We start from the raw sequence: 24,440 nt of genomic DNA on the forward strand, positions 1-24,440 counted from the left end.
GACAGATGCAGGTGTAGTACTGCTGGTAGTAGCAGTACTACCAGTAGAGCTGGTATGTGTCTATGGACGAGGGCCTTACTTTTTTGAAACTATTTATCCATTTTTGAGCAAACGAAATGAGCAGCAGCTACGTTTAACTACATACTGACCGTTAGTGGAATTCCCATGAGAGAGTAACGGTTAATGTGATGTTTTATTTTTGGCAGTGAAACGAGGCTGCTCAGGCGAGAAACAAACCTCACGCAAATGCATAGCCCAGTTGGAAAATATAAATGTGAATCACGTTTTTATTTGGCGTACCCCCAACACCGATGCGCGTACCCCTGGGGGTACCAGTTTGTGAATACCTCCTCTGGAGGAAGCTACAGACATTTTTGAGGAGGTGGACATGCCTTGTGGGCTGGTGTTATGGACCGTAGATATGTAAAGAGACATTTTTATTTTTTCAACACCAGTTTTATACAACACAACAAACAGTATACTTTTTGTTCATAATTTAATATTTATTTACCTGTGGAGGTGGCTGTATTTGAATTGCAGGGGCCAGGGGCACCAGACAAGGCTGCTGTGGTGGTTTGACCAGGGGAGATTGAGGAGGTAGTTGTTCCAGAGGAGGCCGCTTCGGTGGTGACTGACGGGGGCTGGTGGTGGATCAAACCGCCGACGATGGCATGGATGAGCTGTTGTTTGTAATGCTGGGGTTGAGGGGCTGACAATGGTGTGGCTGAGGGAGCAGGCACGTGGCCGCCGCCTTCAGCTGGGGACTCCGGCGGCTCCTGAAGGTGTTGCACACTGGGAGGCACTGGCGGTGGTGATGCACCTGTCAGGAGTGGTTCCAGTGGGGGCTCCAGCAGAGGCAATGACGTTGACGCTCTCATCCATGGCAGCCCTCTCCTGTGCCCTCTGTGTTCTGAGGGCTGCCCAAAACACTCTTTCTCCTCTGCCCTCTCCTACTCACCCCTCTTCACTGGTGCTTGTATTCCTCCTCAGTGAGGCATGTGGCGACCACAGGGAGTCTTCTGTATTGGTCTGGACGATACTTCAGGAAGGTAAGAATGTACCCCATGTCCATCCCTATCAGCCCCACCTCTATTACGGCGTGCTCTTCTAGGGTTGGGACTGGAGCAGGGGCTGGGACTGGAGCAGGGGCTGGGACTGGAGCAGGGGCTGGGACTGGAGCAGGGGCTGGGACTGGAGCAGGGGCTGGGACTGGAGCAGGGTCTGGGACTGGAGCAGGGTCTGTGACTGGAGCAGGGGCTGGGACTGGAGCAGGAGCTGGGACTGGAGCTGGGACTGGAGCAGGAGCTGGAACTGGAGCAGGGGCTGGGACTGGAGCAGGGGCTGGGACTGGAGCAGGGGCTGGGACTGGAGCAGGAGCTGGGACTGGAGCAGGGGCTGGGACTGGAGCAGGGGTTGGGACTGGAGCAAGGGCCGAGGGTCCCCCTGTGGTCGCTGGAGAGGAGGTGCTGGTGGACGGCACAGTGCTACTGGTTCCAGGAGAGGCGGTGCTAGGACCCTGTTGGGACCAAGACTACATCAAACGGGTCCCTTCTATGGCTGAAGGGACAAAAGGGAAGAGGCCACACTTCTTAAACCCTTCCACTACAGAGTGCATGTCCTTGCAGTCCTGATAGGGTAGCGGAATACTCTGGCAAATTCTGATGTGTTTACCATGTAGGAAGTGGTCAAAATGGGTGAGGACTCCAGATACCTTGAAGAACTTAGCCTTTAAAGGGCCAAAGTATGCCAAGTCCAGCGGCTGCAGGACATGGGTGCAGTGTGGTGGAGGTATAACCCCTCCTTTAGTGCCGCCTTGAGCACCTCCGGGTCCATGTGGCTCTTGTGCCCATTGGAGAGGACGCGCCTAGACTGCATGCTGAATGAAGTGTTGAAACCACTTCTTGAACAGGTCCCTGTCAATGTAGCTACAGTTTGACTGTCCATACAAGGGGTTATACTTCAGTGTGTAGTGGCCGCCGGGGAAACACTTGGGGTAGATAAATGGGGGGGACGTCCTCCCAAGTTGCGTTGAAGCAGGCCAGCACTGTAATGTGCTCCTTGGTCGCTGGAACCTGCTGGTACAGGGGAGCCAGCACTTTGTGCCTGCTCTGGTTGCTACAAAACCAAGACTCGTTGTATTTTTAGATTTGTCTGGGGTTTTCCCTCCACCCACTTTCCTCCAAGTGCTTCTCATAAGTGAAGAAGGTGTCCATCATAGTACTCTAAGCTAGCAACATTAGCAAATCTGTTCGCTATATTTCAGGGGTGAAAAGTTGGACATTAAATAGTGTGGTCTGTCGCGCAGTCGAATTTTACAATATACCGCGTGTCCCACAACATGTTTATATAATTTTTTGGAAAACTCTCATAACATTTACTTTACTTATTGAAATTGTAATGAAAATTGGTGGTCAGCTAGCTAGAAGGGAGTATTTATTTGCAAAACTTTATTTTCAAAAGTTGGAGGTGATCTGGTCCTCCATTCGCTAGTGTCTGAAGTAATGCTGTGCCCGATGTTGAATTAGCTATGCATGGGTACAAGGAACGGACCTTTTTAAGTAAGAGCTTAAAAACCGTGCGACAATAGCAAGCCTATCGTCTCATATTATTGAACATGGAACTATTGTAATGAAGCAGTCAATGTAATACTTCAATGTGCTATATCATTTTCAAACATTTGCGAAAATGGAATATGTGGGAAAACGCTGTTCTCAAAGAAGCACCTGACTCAAACCGTTTTATGTGACAGAGATGAAGATATCCGTTTGAAACGTAAAAAGAGGTGGAATGTTAATATGCAATAACTAGGATGGGTTGTTAATATGACTAGGATTGTGCCTTTGTCTTCTGGACAACGAAAGAAAATAGGTATGAAAACCAGTAGAACAGGAGAGAAATGCTGTGAAACGTTTTTGGTTGCTAGCTTAATACTGTAGCTGTTCTTGTTAGCTGCTTCGTGCTGCTTCTCTCTCCTATTGCTCCCTGCAGCCTGTGTCTGTGACTAGCCAAGCAACGAGTCTCCGCTCTGTCTTGCTCGTGGCTAGAGACGGCCATTAGCTGACATAAGAAAGCTACTTTCTAACTCAATAAACTCACTCACTGTACATGACTGTTTTCAGATAAATACTAATTCCAGTCGACTCCAACACTTTTCAAGTTGTTGAATTCTGGCACCAATTTAATTATGAAAATTAACCTATAGACTGAAAAGCATGACTGGTCAAATGTATTTTCAACGACTAACAGTTAACCAATAGCACCCCTGCATCCCACTTAAAAGATGTTTAAGAAAGATAAATCTCATTGACCATTAAGGTGAAAGGTAAAACAATCAGTGAAACCTAATACTAGTACCAGTACTATTTCACTACTCCTTGGTTTGTTTTATTTGGGCCTAGCCAGAGTTTGTGTTATTTGACTAAAAGTGGATCATAACTAAAAAGTAGATGTTCCAAAACAGAGAATGTGAGAAGGCATTCATCGTGTGTTTCTTGGGTAGAGGTAGGCTCCTTTAGCTTGGTTCTAAGCTGCCTGCTGCTGCTGCACCCCTCAGCAGAGCTCCTCCGTCTTCAGCACCTGCTGGGCCTCTGCTTTCATCACGTATCCCTCTGATGCCAGGCTAACGCCCCTTTTCTGCTTTCGCTACCACAGTCTTTGAGATTTTCTACGCTGGGTGAGTTTCTCTCAACTAGCACTTTCAGCAGAATTATTTCTCAACCCAGAAATGCTTTGATAATGCCAAATGCAGATTATTTTCTGATCAATGTCTTTTAGGGCCTATGCTTTTGTTTTTTACATGGTTCTTCTTAGTTGAATCTATCCAAATGTAGACAGTAGAGTGTTGTTGTTGAGGGAGAGCGATTCTAAATCACTTATAACTGACATTTTGATTGATTTGATCACCTGTGCCCTCTGGGCTCTTCACTTTGGTGTCATCAATGTTTTTCCATTCCTGTGACAGCTGGATAGACTGATAGATGTGATTAACCCATTTGGCTGTTGGTAGAGCATGGCGCTTGTAATAACCATGGTTGTGGGTTTGATTCCCGCGGGGGACCAGTACAAAAAATGTATGAACTATGGTGGTTAATTTCTTTACAATCAAATTACGAGAGACTAACTTAACAAGTCAGAGTCATACTTAAACTAAATCTTTATTCACTTAATAATAAGGGAGCAGGTCAATACAGCACACACACATAAAGTGAATCAATTGAGTGCTCTACGATAATGATGGCTGGTCGACAAATCACTCTCAGATGATTCGTTGAGAGCCCCGAGACAAAGGTTCAAAGGTCTTTTATAGCCAAGATACACCCCCTCCAGTCTACATGACAAACAACAGATGTGTGGAATGGGTCACAAGGCTAAGATTTGTATGAAATATACTTATAATTCACAGGCAGACAGTATCTGCTGTAAAACTGTTTGTGTTGTGTAGAGACCAGGGTCTGGCCCCCCAACTCCATACTGGTGCCAATTCCCCCTGGTACCCCAGCTCCATACTGGAGCCATCTCTCCCTGGTACCCCAACTCCATACTGGAGCCATCTCTCCCTGGTACCCCAACTCCATACTGGAGCCATTTCCCCCTGGTACCCCAACTCCATTCTGGAGCCATTTTCCCCTGGTACCCCAGTACAGAAACATTAACTCATGCTCTGGAATGCGGTCTTGTTAGGCTTATCACCCAAAGACATGGTAAATCTCCTGTCAGTGTTAAATCTCCCAGAGGCCCATCCTCAGTAGAACATACACAGATGAAAATGTTCTAAGAACCCACTATTCTATTCCATAAAACAACCATTTGATGCAATAACAGTATTATAACATAACCTTGTAATTTCTCTCACAGCACTCACTACTGTAAGTCACTCTGGGTAAGAGTGTCTGCTAAATGACTAAAATGTAAAAGATGGGATGAGGAACCACACTGTGGTGACAGCATGTGCGGTCAGCTGCTTGAGGGTGTGTCTGGTATTTAGACAGGCACAGTTCCTTCTGCATCCAGTAGATGGTATACGTTTGTCTGTTCTAGAGTCAGAATCTTGAGGGCTGTCTTGTTTGTTCCTCTTATGCTCATACAGGCGTGTACACACACCTACTGGCCAGTACAAATGTCAGACATAGGCATGGTGCACAAAAAGCAATGCACAACAATCTTATGGACAAGCAAGTGTGTGGATGGTCAACACTTCCTTTAATACAGTGTATGTGTTCTTTTAGTACAGTGTGTTCCTGCCAGAACAGTGATGGGGTGTGTGTTGTAGCGAGACTCAGAGAGAGTACAGCTGTGTTCCAGCACAGTGAGGGTGTGTTCCTGACTTTTGGCCTGTCTTCCAGGGTTGGTGTGTCTGCAGAGCTCAGGAGTTTTGCTTTCGTGCACTCTTTATCACTCTCGCCCGCGGCCCTAATGGCCTCTGAAAGAAGCCCACAGATCGATGCTCACCGTGGCTCTGATAAATGCAGCCATTGTCAGGCTTTACTGTAAAAACTGGAAGTATTTGGTTATGGAGGATCAGGTTATCACAGCTGCCTCCTCCCCTCTTTGTTCCCAGCCTGTCTTGTGCTTTATAGTGCTGTTCAGTTGTGGCTGGCAGGGCAGAAGTCAAACAGTTGCTTTGTGGTGGTAACAATGATGCAGTTTCTTCAATAGATGTTCGGATGATATTCTGTTTTTGAAAAAGGTATAGGTTCCGTGAAGAAACATTGCAATGATTGTGAAATAATTAGCGCAGTCTTTTTAAATGTGCAACTCTGCATTTAGGACTATCTCGTGTCATGACAAATTCATGTTGAGATGTTTTCCCTCTCCTCTACAATTTGATTTAGGTATGTGTCTAAATAAAGAGTTGCAGCTTAAGTGCTCCAGAAACAGGCTGTAGTGCAGTTTACTGTAACCTGCACGTGGAGCTCTGTTTTCTGATCCGGAGGCAGTCTTGGTGTTTGTTGAATGAACATCTTCAACCATTCTTTGTTCACTCAGACAGACACCATTCATCATTTTTTAAATATTTTTATTAATGTGCTGACATCTGGCTCAGCACCATCCCCACTCATCTGACAAAAGGCTTTTTAATCCCTTGGTTTCCTTTGTCTGTAAAAGGAGACCGAGCACATGACCACCCTGCCTGACAGACCTGGCTGTGTCCTCTGTTGAATGAACTCCACAGTGAAGAAGTGGCCCAAGACATCATGGCTCCTGTGAAAATACCTGCAGTGGTTCTACTTGTGATATTCTCCCTCATTGTGGGACGAGATAGTGAGTCAACCTAGAGGGAGTGTTTACGGGCAGGTTGGAAGACATTCCCTAATGCTCCAGAGTGAGAGAGCAGGAGAGGATTGACTATAGGGGTCCCATCTTGAGACACAGCTCCACAAGGGGTCATTTTTCATGATGTTGTGAGTAGAAGAGATTTGAGAAGTGTGTTGAAACAAAGGACTAAAGAGTGGGCTTGCCAAAAGGAAGTAGCGCACAGGACATGATATTGCTATAGATTTCTTGACAGGGCCTTCAGATCTATTCAGACAAGAGGAACTGTAATCGTGGAAATGAGCTGCACAACGCTCTATTCTTGGCTTTTATTTTGCTCTCGGTGCTTGGGTGGATGTTGGTCTTAGGAGGAGAAGAGTTTCAGTGTTTCATCTTGATCAGCTGGCTGCCTCAGGCAAGGCCAAGGCTGACTGCACACTGTGTTCCTGCTAGAGTGCTCGGTGGATGACAGCCATGCAGGGGACAAATTTTGAGGGGGCAATCTAACTGGATGAGTCCAATGGAATGAGAGATGGCATGTTCATTGTGTATACCAGTGTACAATCTGCCATGCTTGCATATTATGCTCATCGGAGTGGGGAATATACATTCCCTCCAAAGATGTAGGGGGCCATGTAGTCCATAGAACTGTAATGATATCTTTATGATATACTCTTTGTCCTACTTGGAATTACACCTATGCAGGTGTGTGTGAAGTCGCACAAGCTAGGTTTCCATCCAATTGGCGACAGATTTTCATGCAAACATTCAAAAATCTGCTTAAAAACAAGAGATGTTTCCATCAAATTGACTTGTGAAATGCTTGCGTTGTGTAGCGAGTGTACCCACTCTGGTAGTGGCACGTGCGCTCTAGCCACCAGCGCTATCTGTTAGCTAGAGACTTTTAGCCACCAGCGCTATCTGTTAGCTAGAGACTGTTAGCCACCAGTGCTATCTGTTAGCTAGAGACTGTTAGCCACCAGCGCTATCTGTTAGCTAGAGACTGTTAGCCACCAGCGCTATCTGTTAGCCACCAGCGCTATCTGTTAGCTGGAGACTGTTAGCACCAGCGCTATCTGTTAGCTAGAGACCACCTATAGCGTTCATGATGACATTATTATGGACAAAATAGAGAGATTATTTTTTATTTAACGGCAGCCAAGCATCGATGATCATGTCACCAGAATGAGAACCTCAATATTTATTGGAAAGGAGCATCAAGTTCATCACCTTGCACTTTCACCACCCTGTGAAGTTCACTGTTTATTTAGTCTGTAGCCTTATAAACTGCATGCTTTCCCGACCAGTCGTAGTGGGACGACAACACATTTCATCACGTGACTCCAAATTTACTTTGATATTTCTCAAAGAAATCCAAATGTAATTTTTTTCTTTCCTTTTTATATCCCAGTGTAAACTAGTAGTATTTTAGGCACTGCTCTCTAAGGGTGGGCAGATGCTAGCGTTTCCCCCCTCCCTTTATCTACTCCTCCCTCCACCTCTCCCTATAACAAGCCCAGCACTGCAGTCGCCGCTCCTTTAACAAGGTGGCACTGTTGTTGAGCTGCTGGGCTAGAGTTGGCACAGCCTCAAAGGGCGACAAGACCGGAGAGCTTTTCCCCCTCTAACAGGAGATGACTGTGAGTTGGCCCAGTAGGCAGGATCCATTGGCTTCTTCTCACTTCTGCCACTAGTGTCATAAACCTGTGTGTAGCCTGCACTGCTGCTGCCTGTACCACTCAACCCCTGTCGCTGCTGCTCTCCCTCCCTCTGATCCGAGTGGGCAGAGTGGGATGGAAGCCCTCGCTGGAAGCCTGTTCGTGGAAAGGCTCTTTGCCGTTGTTAGCGCTGTAGCTCCGTGCTGGTGACAACAAAATGCCGTTGAAATGGAAAAGCGGTTCTCCTGTCAGCTGGAAATTCCCAGTGCCAGTTCTTAAGACATCCAGGTCCTCGCCGCTCTCTCCTGCCTACATGTGAGTAAAGACAGAAATGGCAATCACATCTTAATAAATAACCATTTGTTATGCACATCATGCTATGGTGGTGGTGTATTTTCTGCTTTCTTTTTCAGTTGTTCTGTCCCCCTCTCTCATTGCAGCCTAATTGGGCGGAATATGATGGGAGCATTGTTGCGTGTCGAGAGCGGTCGATTTAATACCCTCCTTTGTGCCTGGCCAACTAGCGGAACACTGTCCTCTAGAGCAGTGTGGCTCATTATCCATGGCCGTGGCCCATTTAGATTTTTCAGGGGCCAGGAACACGTCCGCCACCCTCCGCCCTCCTCGGGGCTGTGTTTATCCGCCGGCAAAGACTGCTGGCCGCCACAGCAAGCTTGGGAGGAGGCTGCATGCCTTTGTCAGGGCGTCTGGCGCACCCTGGTTTAGGAGTTATTGTCGTCTGCTGCTACTGCTGCTGCTTCTCTGGAGGGGGGAGGGCAGAATAGGGAAGGTGCTTCCAGGCTCTCCTCCTTCCATCTCCCCCTTCTGTGTGAGAGATGCCCCCCTATCATGTCCTCTGTCAGTCACCCTGCTAGGCTAGCTGAATGTAAATGGTGGGGATCAGGTTATCTCCTCACTAGTGAACAGTAACCTGGCTTAATTTGGTTTGGAGGACTGGCATCCTCAGGAGCAAAGACCATATCAATGCTGCCAATTCTGGCTAGTGTCAAGTGAAAACTCACATTGGTACATTGCGTCGTGCTTCAGGCTAGATTGAAAGGCTCATGGTTGTTGATGAATGTGTGTGGTTTTTGGCTTCATTTTATCAGAATATTTTGAATGGAATTTCAGGCTCTGTTTGTAGTTCTTTATAGCAAGAGGAATTGAGACGGTCTCCATATTCTTTACCATACTTTATATTAGATATTGAAAGGTGCATTCTGTATCATTCATTGCTGATTATTACCATAAAATGTCTCAATTCTGAATGCAGTATGTAGCCTACATGACTAGCAAACACATCATGAGTTAACCAGAGAGATGCCTTCTGAGTGGATGTATATACTGTACCTTTTGTTGAAATTCCAGTTGTCCATGCCCTGTTTGAGTAAACTCCCTTAAGTAAACAGACGCATGGAATGTATGAATTCTCCTATCCACACATTATATTAACATATAGAATACTGAGAAATTCCCACACTACCCAACATTCTTCAGTGTTCAGTGTTTGAGGTAAATGGCATGGCAGGTAAATCTGTAAAATAACAATGTATTAAGTCTAAATGTGCACAGTTTTACTGTTACATCAATTCTCTGCCTGAGATATGTTCAGGCTAATCATTCCAGAACATAAATGCACTCACGTGCACTGACTCGAGACTAAACCAAAAATGACAGCATGGGAAAAATAATTTTCAATTAGTCAATTACAACATTTTCTTCCAAAAACGTCTACCATAACTGTCTCCGTAATTGTATATAAAACCGTTTATTTCCTAAATTGATTTGAATTGAGATGGACTTGACCCCAGTCCTGATAGGGTGTTGCTTATAAGCTTAATTTAAGCTGAAGCCACCAATTCTCACATGATATATTTAGGTTCTCAATCATCATTAAAGTACAGGCTAGGGCTATAAACCAACATATTTTACCATTGTGTATAGCTCTTTGTCTCTTCCATTACGACAGCTAAATAGCCTTTCCCCTGTAAAAATGGAAAAAATAACGAGTGGAACTGTAACATTTAATACTGAGCCATGCCCTGCCCAGCCCTGCCCAGCTACTATTTTGACTTTTATACGTTGTGTGATGTGTTTTTAGATGGCATGATGTGACATTAGCCCTCTCATTATAGGTTCCTCTGTGGTTCCTCCATGTAGCCTACTGTAACGGAGCGGAATGGCCTCCATCTGTGTGCGTAGCTTCTCCCCTTTCTCTAGATATGGCCGTTTTCAACGTGGAGAGAGCAGCATGTGTGGATGTCTGTATGCTAACATAAAACCAGAGATTCAGGGACAGGGTGGTATTTTAGGAGGAGTTGGTGGGTATTAATGTGTGATTGTGTGTTAGCTGGAGATTATTATGGAGCCTGGTCTGTGTGTTCGTCTGCAGTGATCTCACTCAGGCCTAAATATAGCCTCTGCCTGTGGTGCAGATTTCATGCTTGGGAGGAATGGCAAAGGTGCACTGCCCGGAAGCCATGAAATAACTGGAAGTTCAATGGGAATTCAAGGCAATTCCAAGTCCTTAACAGTTTGTTTCATCCTCGCCTCAAGGACACTGGTAAAACCAGCAATGATATTCAGTTGTTTACACTTGCACTATATAATCATTCTTCCCCATCTGTATTCTTCAGCCAATGTCCATAGGATTGTTCGGCCCCCGTGTTAACCACTGAAAGACAAGGCCATAAGACAAATTAGTATAAGCTGTTCAGGAAATGACATCATGGGCCTAACGTTTCATTACTAGGCCTAATTATAAGGTTATTGACAAGAAATTAAACAGAAGTGGATTTGTTCCCCATGGTGTATGGACAAGCACAACACCCTGATTTCCTGGTTAGGAAAAAAATCCCAGTATAATAGCATCCGAGGGAAAATAGTTATTAAAAAAAAATGCTAAATATACTAATCTAAAACTAGATAGAAAGTATGTATATCAAATAGCTGCCCTTTTTCTGGCCCACATTGATTTTGACAAACATCTGTGCCCCCTCCCTGTCAATTCAGTACGGTTATACAATGAGAACAGCACACATCCTCAAAAACCCAATCTAAATGTGATTACACAATACTCAGGATCTTCAACACAAAAGTAATAATGCTTGAAAGGTTTCTCTAAATTTCAGAGTCCTTGGTCTCTCTCTCCTGACAGTGTTTTCTGATGAATCATACCTTTGTGTTCACAAAACGGCTGCAATTAACCTTTTCTACAGAAATATAAATAGAAGGCTGGCTCAAGTTCGAATGTCTTATCGATGTGAATGGATATAGGCCTGTGCAGGTGGGGGAGATTGGAGAGGGTTGGCGTTGGTAAGTCTCTTTAATAGAATTGGCCTTTTACGAGAAAATGTAAAAAAAGATGTAAAAAAAGGCATGCAGCGCCGTCTGCTACTGAGGCAGTCAGTTGAGAATATAAGCCGCTGTGTGTTCTGTGTGGCTCCTGCTCATAAACTGTACTCACCCCCAAGGTTTATTTATGTTCCACACCGCTCAGATAGGATGGCAGCTCTGTGTCTTCATTAGCATATCTTTCTTCCTGACTTTTTAAATTATGAAAGCCAAAAATCTGCTGATAATACTGCTGGATGAATGCTGGAGGACTTGGTGTTTCACAGGAAGCACATTTTGGTGCATGATGTGATGACTCGTATTGCGCGACTGACAAACCTCAGGAAGTCTGTTCTCCTTCATATCAGGAATATCAATGGTCTTTGCATAATCTTTCTCAATAGATACTCACCAACCTTCACTCAAATTGCATGTAGTGAAATGATATAGCAGGTGATGATACCAGAGGGTTGCAGGATCAATCCAACAGTGTTTGTAGCTGCCATGACGTCTTAACAATGGAGTGGCATCTGTTTGCGCTCCTATTAGTAAGAGTGTCTGCTGTTTATATTACACCATAGCTACTTTTGTTTAAGTTAAAAATTTGGAGTGACTTCAAAGCTGGTTTTGTAATGCACCTAATGCACTATAAATAAATCAATGTTGTTTTTCCCTTCATTCGAGTGCTTGGTGCTTTCTTTGCATATGGATACTAACAGCCGTCTAGTTCTAGTCAGCAACGTCCTGGTTTTAAAGGTAGTTGGATTAAAAAAAAAGTAAAAAGACACCTTTCTGTTTCGATCTGGCCGCTCCCTCAAAGCTTAATTAAGAGGCGACCGTCGGGTCCAACAAAGTTAAAAGGGATGTTGGGTAATCAAAGACTGGGATGTGCTAAGTTCTTCAGTGAATCTCATTCGTAGGGAGCAGAAGGTCTGGCACGACATGAAATCACATCACAGCTGCTTCTCTCACCAGTACCTGGAACACGCTGTCGTTCATCATTATGAATGATTGAAAAAATATGTTATGTTAATTCTCTATTTTGAGTACTGTGCTGCTTGTTTCTCTCACCTGTCTGAAACAAAGTCCTGGTTTTATAAAGTGGTGCACTGTCTGCCTCTGTAACGTTGATACAGTAGAGGAGAACGGAGGTTATTTGGGTTTCCCAGGGTATTTTTCCATCCTTTGTGGTACTGTTGGACTGGAAGTCATATGGCACAGGATGACACAGGCAGGGTTTAATTGTTGGCTTTTTCCATCATGAGGTGCAGCCCAGGTAGCAAATGGTATCATTGTTTTTTTCCTGTAAAGCACATTGCGTTGCGTTCCATGTCTGCTGGATAATGAAAGCTTGATTTGATTTGAACCTGTTTTGGTGTTTTGGGTTTTGGGGGAACCATGCTCAAACTACAGCATTTTTAAACTCAACTTGCAGCTTTGGTTGGTGTGGTGTGCTGCACAGTATCGAGCCATTTAATTATACTGATAACCAGCTCCCTGGGGGGAGACAATTAGCTATCTTTTGTTGGTGTTTGTGGTGGTAGTGGCGTTGTGTGTTTCTTTGTTGCAGTTCTGTAAAGGGATTGTCTCTATTTTGATATTCTAAGGCCCTATTCACAATAAGAGATATGAAGGAGAGTCTGAGGAGCGGAGTGGCGAAAGAGATTTCTAGTTTTAAATTCACATTACATCCTTGCCTTACATGTCGTTGTCGCTGGCAACGCGACATTCTTGGTCATCAGCTCTAAATGACTAAATATCACAGTAGCCACTAGCCAGCAAGCACAAACTATTCAACAATGACAGTTTCTTCTGAAACATATTACACTAAGCTATTGAATAATGCAACCAAATCATATTACACTCTTGAATAAAGCAATAATTCACAAGCATGTGCAGACAATTGAAGGGTTTATTTTCTCATCTGTAGGCTACACTCATTACATTTTAGCTTCAAGACAAAAGCGCAGAGTTGCTAAAAGCAAGTCTTCATCAAGTAACGTTATCCTATCAAAAATGAACGATTGACCCGCTCATGCAAATACAAAGTACAGTAGGTCTACCTCTGAACATTGCAACAAACCAGGCTTCACTTTGATCAATATCATGCAAATCATTACATGTGGTAAGTTTCACGTTTTAATGCCACGTGCACACGTACAGTGACATGCCTTTCTTGCGAGCTCTAAACCCAACGATGCAGTGAACAACATAGTGAAAATAACACCAAATAGAAATAATAACAAGGAAGTTATTAAGCCATGTGCACAGGGTCAGTTCCAGTAGCATATTTAGAATGTGCAGGGATAATGGAGTGATAGAGGAAGATATGTATAGGGAGGGGTAAGGTGACTAGGCATCCGGATATATGATACAGAGTAGCAGCAGCGTATATCGTGAATGAATGTACGTGTGTGTGTGTGTAGAGTCAGTATAAAAGAGTCAATATAAATGTGTGTGCATGTTATGCGTGTGTGTGCAAATGAATGTGTGTGTGTTGTAGTGCGTGAGTGTGCATAGAGACTAGTGCTGAGCGATCAGTGCTTTTTGAGGTCGTTTTGGTTAGGTTCAAAAAGAATCACGGTTTTTGGTTTCGATTATCTTAAAAGACTAAAGGGACTATGCATTATGTGGGTTGAATGCTGTAACACACAATAAAACAATTCATTCATTCATCATTTATTCACTTAACTGTAATGCAGTATTTCAGTTGTTGTGTATGTTACGTTTGTTTTATTTGATTATTTTATGATTTAATTCCAAGTCATCTCATCTTTATAGAGCTGCAGCCTATGCTCTCTGACCAAATCCCTATTTTGTAGTTCTTCAAAGTAAATAAGGCATATTTTTATGACTACTGATCATGTATTTTAGATCATGTATTTTCAGCTTGAGATAGCCCGCGAAGCAACAGCGGCTCTCTATATCACCGGACGATCCGGCATTCTTCTCTCTTCTGTAGCAGGCTTAAAAGAAACAAAGACCGGTCAAGAAGATGCGCAAAGGATTATGGTCATTGTAGTTAATTACCACGTTTTATGCGCTAAACTGAGTATAATATTGGCCTTTTGGAAACAGCTCCCTACCTACAGTTCTCTAGAGAAACTGGGATGTGCGCATTGAGCTCACTCCCTCCCAAAAACAAAATGGAATTCAAATAATGGAATGAAGTTGTTCGATTAGATCAAATAAAAAAATAAAAAAGGCAGCACCAGGATACAGTTGACCAGACTGAAGCACAGACTAACATGGGCTTCCGTATAAAACAGCTCGTTGCAGTGAATTCACTTATAACAGTTGCGACTGAAAACGTGGGTATAAGTGAATTCACTGCAACGAGCTGTTTGATATGGAAGCTCATACCCGCCATAAAACACATAAAGTGCCTCATGTTTGTCAACGTGCACAATTAGTCTGTGCTTCAGTCTGGTCAACTGTAGCCTACTGATAACAACCACAGCTGCAGGTAGTCTAGAGAAGCCTATGCGTTCTGGGTCTGGCCAGGGAAAACTCAAGGTCATGTTTTAATAGCCTTAGCTATGTATTTATAGCCTAAAATAGGCAATTATTTTACGTTTATATTCAAACAGACATATTTTTATGGTGACTTTATTTTTTATTACGCTAAATAGATTTCAGCGGGGGCACGGAGATCGACCTTAGGGGTTCATCCAAAATGATTGACTGGAAGTATTCCATCGACAACATTCTGATAACTGTATGAGTATATACAATGCAACCCTGCATGCAGCAAGCTCAGCCCTGTTGGTTTCACTGTCCAATCGAAATGGTCTCTTTTGTTTGTGTAAAGGGGCGGCAAGTAGCCTAGTGGTTAGAGCGTTGGGACAGTGACCGAATAGTTGCTAGATCGAATCCCCTAGCTGACAAGGCAAAATATCTGTTGTTCTGCCCCTGAACAAGGCAGTTAACCCACTGTTCCTAGGCTGTGATTGTAAATAAGAATTTGTTCTTAACTGACTTGCCTAGTTAAATAAAATCTAAATCAAAAAGGGTTTTAATGTTTTCATCCTCAGTAGGGTCAGGAGTTTTTTAAAACCATATGACCTGATTAGAAAAAGAATCTGGTCCCATCATAGCCCATATAGAAAAAAAATACATAGCCCATATAAAACATTTTTTTTTGTGATTTATTACTATTTGTCATAGCGATAGGAGAGACCATGTACAACTAGGGTAGGGAGGCCGAACAGAGTTGGTTGCCCTTATTTGGTGAGCCTACTACCAGACCAGGAAAATGCTGGTGCCCCCCGGAAAATAATTACCCACCCACCACTCTGAGCCCTGTGGTGCCACCTGTGAAATCACCACACAATGTTACAAATGAAAAAACATCTCCTATTTGTATGATCTGCATTTGACATGTTTTTAGTTTTTGTTTGTGGAGATGGGCTTCCATAGATGAATGTGGCTCAGTGCAGCTGGCGGCTACTGCAACATTTTCAGAATGTAACAGCCTGTTAAAGCAATTTCAGGTATAAACTCAATAAAACAAGTCTCAAATATTAGGAAAATGTCTAAACATTTAAGTTGTTTTAAAAACATTGCTCTGTTGTTAGCATTTATACTGTAGGAGTGTTGGCTAAACGAGACTATTCTGTTTACACTGCCCTGCTTCAAGGGGGGCGACTGTTGGCCGAGTGTCGACACGTAGCAAGTACTCATGTTTACATTTGAGTAATATGTGTAACTGACGGTATTTTTACGAAAAGTGTAGTAAGTGTGAAGAGGCTCTTAATTCTAATGATTGTCTCACCAACAGGAAGTGCAGAAATGGCCTACCAAACATTCAGTTTGATGAATGAGCGTCTGTCAATTTGTTTTATTTCCTCATTGTAGATGGAGATTCCCATTAAGTAGTTAGATAGTTTGACAACTTCCTGGTTCCCTGCCATTGTTCCTGTAGGTTTAGTTTTAATCCAATCATATCCCACTTCTAAAAAAAAATAATCCCTCAACCAGATGCGTGAATGAGAGGAAATAGACACTGTTCACTAACAGCCATTTGATAAAAATTCTGCTGCTATTAAAGGCCCAGTGCAGTCAAAAATTAGATTTCCTGTGTTTTTATATATAGTCTTTCCACACTGAGGTTTTGGATATTTCCTATTTTTTGCCAGTGTGCGGATTTCCGTCTTTCTAAGCACACTATGAGGTTTGAATAATACTGTTAAAAATATGATAATGCCCTTTTAGTGTAACGGCTGTTTGAAAAGACCACCTGAAATTTCAGCCTGTTTTGGTAGGATAGTGAGCGAAGGACAACCCAGCCAGCCTAACCCGGATGACGCTGGGCCAATTGTGCGCCGCCTCATGGGTCTCCCGGTCGCGGCCGGCTGCGTCACAGCCAGTGATCAAACCCAGATCTGTAGTGACGCCTCTGGCACTGCGATGCAGTGCCTTAGACCGCTACACCACTCGGGAGGCTTGGGATAGAGGTTTTACCTGCCTGGTGACAAATTAGTTTATAGGCCAATAAGAAAGAGTTCCAAACCACTTTGCCAATAACAGCTAGTTTTCAGTTTCGCCACTCAGACCATGCTCAGACAGTCCTAGCAGAATTCTCACTTGAGAAATTGCTCTTGCTAAGAAGCTACTTTAGTTTTCAATTAAAATGATCAAAAATAAACTATCACAGTACGGTACTTAATTGTTACCCAGAAATGATTAGCTATTGAGAAAAACATACTGCATTGGGCCTTTAAGATGCAAGTTTTCATTATAGTCATCATCCAATTTACAAAAGCAATTAAGATGCATCGCATGCCTACCCCCATCCAATTTAACCAATTTAATTAATTATTCCCTGATGTATTACTAAGAAATGGTTCACGGTCTCCATTCCATAAAGCATATGATTCTTGGCATGTTTAAGCATCTTGTTAATAAAAAAGAAAACTGCCATCCACCACCCACACACACAGCAGAAGATTTGATATAGGCCTAACTGACTGTTGTGTATTTATTTCTGTGAAACATTTGTGTAGCCTAGTCAGTGCATATTTTTAGTCACATACGGACGTGTTTGTAGCATAGCGTGTCAGTGTGTGTGTGTGTGTTTGGTGTTTTCACTACAAATCGGCTGTTGATGAATGAAACTTCCGATGATGTCTGTGTTTGTTTGTTTCGTGCTGTTGGTTGGAGTCCGAGTTATGTATTTTATGACTGGGTTGCTCTAGCTGTTGTTCTCTTTGTTTCGTTCCGGCAGCCACCAACACTCCTTTGTGGTTTGGACAACCCACTCTCTCCTCGCTGCCTCTCCGACTTACCACCTGACAGGGTAAATGTACCAGTACGCTGTGTGTCAGTGTGGTTGCTCCTGATCCTGTAGCCATGAATACTCCTCCACACCTAGTTGTGGTGGTGCTGACCCTGAACAACCGCTATCTAGAGCCCACTAGGCCATCCATCTCCCCCTCCCTTTAGAAACATACCTGATAGTATCACCTGACCCCCTGACTGGCTCATCGACTTCCATTCGTTAGAGACTTAGCAGTCCTGGATGATCATCATGTGTGTTTAACACAGCGCTTCCCAAACTAGGGGTCGCGTCCCCATGTGGGATCACCTGATTTGAAAATGGAGTCGTGAGAGAGACCCTGAAATGAAATAAATAACGTGTAGAATTGCATGGAATTAACTTTAAAATGTAAAGAATTTCTGTCCATTGCCAAGAGGGGCTGGGGGGGGTTCACTTATTGCATCTGCTTGTTGCGTTCTCCCTGGTGCACTCGTTTGTGAACTGGCTGCTCGTTCTAAATAATATAATATAATCTGTTCAAAACAGTGGCAGCATGTGCAGTAGTGGTCATTCGGTTGTTGATATGCAAAAGACAAATAGGTGTATTTATGCTCTTATTCAAATGCACAGACCTCTTTAAAACTTCATATTTCTGTCATGCTGCTTTATTGACAACTCCAACCACCTCGCGCCCTGGTATTCAGCCAATCAATGGCCGCCACTGTGGTCAATTGTTTTTATTTTTTAAAGATTTACACTTATCGTTCAAAAGTTTGGGGTCACTTAAGAATTAAGAAATGTCCTTGTTTTTTAAAGAAAATCCTTTTTTTGTCCATTAAAATAACATCAAATTGATCAGAAATACAGTGTAGACATTGTTAATGTTGTAAATGACTATTGTAGCTGGAAACAGCTGATTCTTTTTAATGGAATATCTACATAGGCGTACAGAGGCCCATTATCAGCAACCATCACTCCTGTGTTCCAATGTCACGTTGTGTTAGCTAATCCAAGTTGATCATTTTAAAACACTAATTGATCATTAGAAAACCCTTTGCAATTATGTTAGCACAGATGAAAACTTTTGTGCTGATTAAAGAAGCAATACAACTGGCCCTCCTTAGACTAGTTGATTATCTGGAGCATCAGCATTTGTGGGTTCGATTACAGGCTCGAAATGGCCAGAAAGAAAGACCTTTCTTCTGAAACGCATCCGTCTTTTTTTGATCTGAGAAATAAAGGCTATTCCATGCGAGAAATTGCCAAGAAACTCAAGTTCTGGTACAACGCTGTGTACTACTCCCTTCACAGAACAGCGCAAACTGATAAACCAGAATAGAAAGAGTGGGAGGCCCCGGTGCACAACTGAGCAAGAGGACAAGTACATTAGTGTCTAATTTGAGAAAGACGCCTCACAAGTACTCAACTGGCAGCTTTATTAAATAGTACCCGCAAAACACCAGTCTCAACGTCAACAGTGAAGAGGCGACTCCGGGATGCTGGCCTTCTAGGCAATGTTCCTCTGTTCAGTGTCTGTGTTCTTTTGCCCATCTTAATCTTTTCTTTTTATTGGCCAGTGTGAGAGATGGCTTTTTATTTTCAACTCTGCCGTAACTCTGAAGTTAATATGACCCTCATGGTCAGTTAGTGGACATGCCCTAATAACCAGTGGATAACACTGGTCTCCAGTAATTGAAGGCATAATTAAAGTTGCTGTAGTTAACGAGATGTTGTGTTGGTGTTGCATAGAGCAATAGTTCCCAATCTGTGGGACGGACCCACTTGTAGGTCATGGCAGGTGTCCAGGTGGGTCTTGGGATGACTTTTTTGTGCATAAAAATATATATTAGATTTATTTTAATAACCAGTGGATAACACCGGTCTCCAGTAATTGTAGGCATAATTAAAGTTGATTTAGTTAACGAGATGTTGTGTTGGTGTTGCATAGAGCAATTAGTTCCCAATCTGTGGGAAAAATTCAGGTGGGTCTTGGGATGACTTTTTTGTGCATAAAAATATATATTAGATTTTATTTTACATTTATACCAAAATGTGGAAAAATTCAAGGGGTCTGAATACTTTCTGAATACACTGTGTGTGCGTGTTTGCAAAAGTGATCAAAATGAAAAACTGAAATATCACAATTACATAAGTTTTCACAACCTTTACTCAATACTTTGTTGAAGCACATTTGGCAGTGATTACAGTAACGAGTCTTGGGTAGGAAGCTACAAGCTTGACACACCTGTATTTGGAGAGTTTCTCCCATTCTTCTCTGAAGATCTCAAGCTCTGTCAGGTTGGATGGCGAGCGTTGCTGTACAGCTATTTTCATGACTCTCCAAAGATGTTCTATTTATTTTAAGTCTGGGCTCTGACTGGCCACTCAAGGACTTTGAGACTTGTCCCAAAGGCACTCCTGTGTTGCCTTGGCTGTGTGCTTAAGGTCTTTGTCCTGTTGAAAGGTGAACCTTCACCACATTCTGAGGTCCTGAGCACGCTAGAGCAGATTTTCATCAAGGATCTTTCTGTACTCTGCTCCGTTCATCTTTCCCTCGATCCTGACTAGTCTCCCAATCCCTGCCGCTGAAAAACATCCCCTCTGCATGATGCCGCCACCACCATGATTCACCATAGACATAGTGCCAGGTTTTCTCTAGACCTGATGCTTGTCATTCAGGCCAAAGAGTTCAATCTTGGTTTCATCAGACGAGAGAATCTTGTTTTTTTATAGTCAGTCTTTTAGGTGCAAATTATTTTTTGGCAAACTGCAAGCGGGCCATCATGTGCCTTTTTACTGAGGAGTGGCTAACGTCTGGCCACTCTACCATAAAGGCCTGATTGGTGCGGAGATGGTTCTCCTTCTGGAAGGTTCTCCCATCTCCACAGAGGAAATCTGGAGCTCTTTCAGAGTGACCATCGGGTTATTGGTCACCTCCTTGACTAAGGCCGTTCTCTCCCGATTGCTCAATTTGGCCAAGCTGGTTGAGAGAATGCCAAGAGTGTGCAAAGCTGTCATCAAGGCAAAGGGTGGCTACTTTGAAGAATCTCAAATATAAAATATATTTTGATTTGTTTAACACTTCTTTTTTTTAACTTCATAGTTTTGATGTCTTCACTATTATTCTACAATGTAGAAAATAGTAAAAAATAAAGAAAAACCCTTGTGTAGGTTGGTCCAAACTTTTGACTGATACTGTGCATGTGTGTGTGTGTATATACATCATACACATTTTTGGGAGGGGGAAAAATGCTTTTAGTATAAACTTAAACTTAAAACCAAATCTAAAGTATGTAGAAATGATAATGAACCTATACAGGCTGTCATTGTTAATAATAATTTGTTCTTAACTGACTTGCCTATAAAAAAAGATACATATATATATTTTTACAATAGCCTAGCTATAGCACTTTGAGAACTTGCCATCAACAACAATAAAGCTGGACAATGAGGCCCCTATTGATTTTATACTATTTAAGTATAAGAACACAGCATTAGCCACGGGACAATGTATAGAATGGCAGAAAAATGTGCTTTAAAACTACAAAATGTTTTCTCTGCTGCCATGATGATATTGTTTACTTATTCTTTGGTCTGTGTATGTTTTTTTCAAATGCTCAAACCTTTTTTGTGGGTCGCGACTCAAGACACCTCAATTGGTAGGTCCCAAATTAAAAACAGTTTGGAAAGCCCTGGCATAGAGCACCAGTATGACTTCATCAGGTTTGGAGTGGAGAGCTGATGATGGAACTGAGTGTAATGTGGCAGAGGAGGAGGTGAGGACACCACTATGATTGGCCTGAGTCGTGTTATTCTCTCACAGTCCCATTGAGAGCATGGTCTGCTGCAGGGATGGACCATGCTGGGGATGTTTACTCTTAGCTCGTAGTTACCTTTGCCTTGTAGCTTGACTGTCTGTCCTTATGTCCCTGGATATAAGCACCATTTTCAGGTGTGTGTGAGCGTCCTTGTGTATTGTTTGGTGTTAATGTAGACATTTTAAATCATGTTTTATGTGCCTGATTAGGAGAATGCAAATGTCTTAGCTAAGCTCTCTCCTTGTTGTGCTGTGTATTTATTGACCTTTTTCCAAAAACCCCTTTCCTCAGCCGATGTGCATGAATCATCAGGAAAATCTCAACATTCTCTCATCATGTAGGCCCGTGAATCTGCATACAAACCACACTCAATGAGTTGATTTTAATGTAAATCCGTGCTTGTACTGCTTGATTGTAAGCTAAAAGTCCCTTTCCCTCTCTCCCCTCCCTCTGCCTCCCCTAAAGATCCCTCGTGGAGGACGACGACCCTCACATGAAAGTGTCGCAGGGGTGTGGTGACATGGGCATCTCTGCCCACCTACAGGCTTCAAAACCCGGAAACACTCGCTTCTTTACGAGCAACACGCACAGCTCAGTGGTCCTTCAGGTGAGTAGTAGTGGAGAGAGACTGAGAGATGGTGCTGCTGGGGAGGATGGACAGATTGATGAACCTCTTAAAAGCCCTAATGAAATATGCCAGGGTCATTTTAATATGCCTTCAGAGGTCCTGTGATTGATTGAAATGATAGCTATACAGGCAGGTCCATAAATATTGTCAGCCTTTTATAAAGATTAGCAAAAAAGACTGAATAAAGTAATTAAAATACTGAGTTGTAAATTATAGATATATTATTATTTTATACTATTACAATTGCTCAATGAAAGAGATTTTATTAACAAGTAATAAAACAAAATCTCAAAGAGAGGGGTCAAAATTACTGGCTCCTTTTTCTAAAATGTTTTATGAGATTGGGAGGGATCTCAGACCATTCCTCCATACAAAATCTTTCTAGATCCTTGATATAATTTGTCTCCTCTTATGGTCTGCCCTCTTCAATTCAAACCACATGTTTGCAATGGTGTTCATGTCCGAAGACTGAGATGGCCATTGCAAAATGTTTATTTTTAATGCTTGGGGCTATTGTCTTGCTGGAAGATCCACTTGCGGCCAAGTGTCAGCCTCCTGGCAGAGGCAACCATGTTTTTGGCTAAAATGTCCAGTTACTCGGTAAAGTTAATGATTAGAGATTTGTCCAACTTTTATGGGAAGAATGTCTTAATGTTTAAATCCGTTTTCCGATAGAACGATAAGAAAAATTCATACAATTCTACCTGAATTTGTATTTATTATGGATCCCTATTACTCTCCCTGGGGTCCAGCAAAATTAAAGCAGTTTATACAATTTTAAAAACATTACAATACATTCACATATTTCACAACACACTGTGTGCCCTCAGGCCCCTACTCCAGTACTAAATCCGTGTGTGTACATGTGTGTGTGCCAATGTTTGTGTTGCCTCACAGTCCCCGCTGTTCCATAAGGTGTTTTTTAATGTTTTTTTTTACTGCTGGCATGAGTTACTTGATGTGGAATAGAGTTCCATGTAGTCATGGCTCTATGTAGTACTGTGTGCCTCCCATAGCCTGTTCTGGACTTGGGGACTGTGAAGAGACCTCTTGTGGCATGTCTTGTGGGGTATGCATGGGTGTCCGAGCTGTGTGCCAGTAGTTGAGACAGACAGCTCGGTGCATTCAACATGTCAATACCTCTTATAAATTAAAGCATTGATGATGTCACTCTCCTCCACTTTCAGCCAGGAGAGATTATTAATATTAGCTCTCTGTGTACATCCAAGGGCCAGCTATGCAATTGTCCTAAGTCCTTTTTTGTGGCACCTGGCCACACTACTGAACAGTAGTCGTGTGACAAAACTAGGGCCTGTAGGAACTGCCTTGTTGATAGTGTTAACCTCTCTGGGATATGTGGGACGGAAGCGCTAAAGAAAATCTCATTTTACATTGGCGCGTTACATTCAGTAGTTCTAAAACATGCGGTGATTGTGCAGAGATCCACATCAATTTACAGAAATACTCATCATAAATGTTGATGAAAATACAAGTGTTAAAGACGGAATTAGAGATATACTTCTCCTTAATGCAACCGCTGTCAGATTTAAAGCCACAGAGATTACCAGCTGAGACAGCAAGCGAGCAGCAGAAGACGCAAAGTGACCATCGCTGTCTCTGTGGCTATGCCCACGTACCCCTCACCACACTCTGCCAGGAGGAGACCGCAGAGGGGCGGGAGCCTGACTGCGGTAACACAACTTCCACTCATATCAACTACCAACCTATGGATAACAGACATATACTTACAGACAATATCTATGATAAAGCCTCAAGGTGCCACAGCATTTTGAGTCATCTGTTTCCTATTCTGATGACAAAGTTCCATCCTCACAGGGACTGCTGTCAAATCAAATTGTATTTGTCATAATGTGCAACATTTCACCATACAGTGAAATACTTACTTCTAAGCCCATAACCAACAATGAAGGTGTTTGTGTGTGTGCGCATTGTACCCCCTTCTTCTCCCAAAATGTTTGATCACGTCTCATTGCTGCAACTCCCCAACGGGCTCAGGAGAGGCAAAGGTGGAGTCATTCATTCCTCCTGGGCCAATTATGGGACTCCCTGGGAACAGCCTGTGGTCAGAAGTGGTCCTTCTGTAGCTCAGTTGGTAGAGCATGGCGCTTGTAACGCCAGGGTAGTGGGTTTGATTCCCGGGACCACCCATACGTAGAATGTATGCACACATGACTGTAAGTCGCTTTGGATAAAGGCGTCTGCTAAATGGCATATATTATTATTATTTATTATATTAAAAAAATGTTACGGAAAAAAAGCAAACCATGCAATAATCTGAGTACAGCGTTCAGACAACAAAGCAGCCAAAAAGATATCCGCCATGTTGTGTAGACAACATTAGTCAGAAATATCATTATAAATATTCACTTACATTTTATTGATCTTCATCATAATGCACTCCCAGGAATCCCAGTTTCCACAATAAATGTTTGATTTGTTCGATAAAGTTCATAATTTATGTCCAAATTGCT

At 42.8% G+C, this 24,440-nt stretch overlaps 1 protein-coding gene across 3 annotated transcripts in view; it reads left to right on the forward strand.

Annotated features, from left to right (window-relative positions):
- LOC124007312 (kelch-like protein 13) overlaps positions 1-24,440 on the forward strand; it is an 89,034-nt gene that overhangs the window by 32,239 nt on the left and 32,355 nt on the right. For 2 of the 3 annotated variants that reach the window (XM_046317802.1, XM_046317807.1), the window contains exon 3: positions 21,786-21,927. In XM_046317802.1, the coding sequence (XP_046173758.1) occupies positions 21,786-21,927 (142 nt within the window). Of the gene's footprint in view, positions 1-7,809; positions 8,226-21,785; positions 21,928-24,440 lie in introns of those variants that run through there. The other variant, XM_046317794.1, reaches the window with a different exon arrangement.

This window comes from Oncorhynchus gorbuscha, linkage group LG02, assembly GCF_021184085.1.
Source record: "Oncorhynchus gorbuscha isolate QuinsamMale2020 ecotype Even-year linkage group LG02, OgorEven_v1.0, whole genome shotgun sequence".
NCBI lineage: Eukaryota > Metazoa > Chordata > Actinopteri > Salmoniformes > Salmonidae > Oncorhynchus > Oncorhynchus gorbuscha.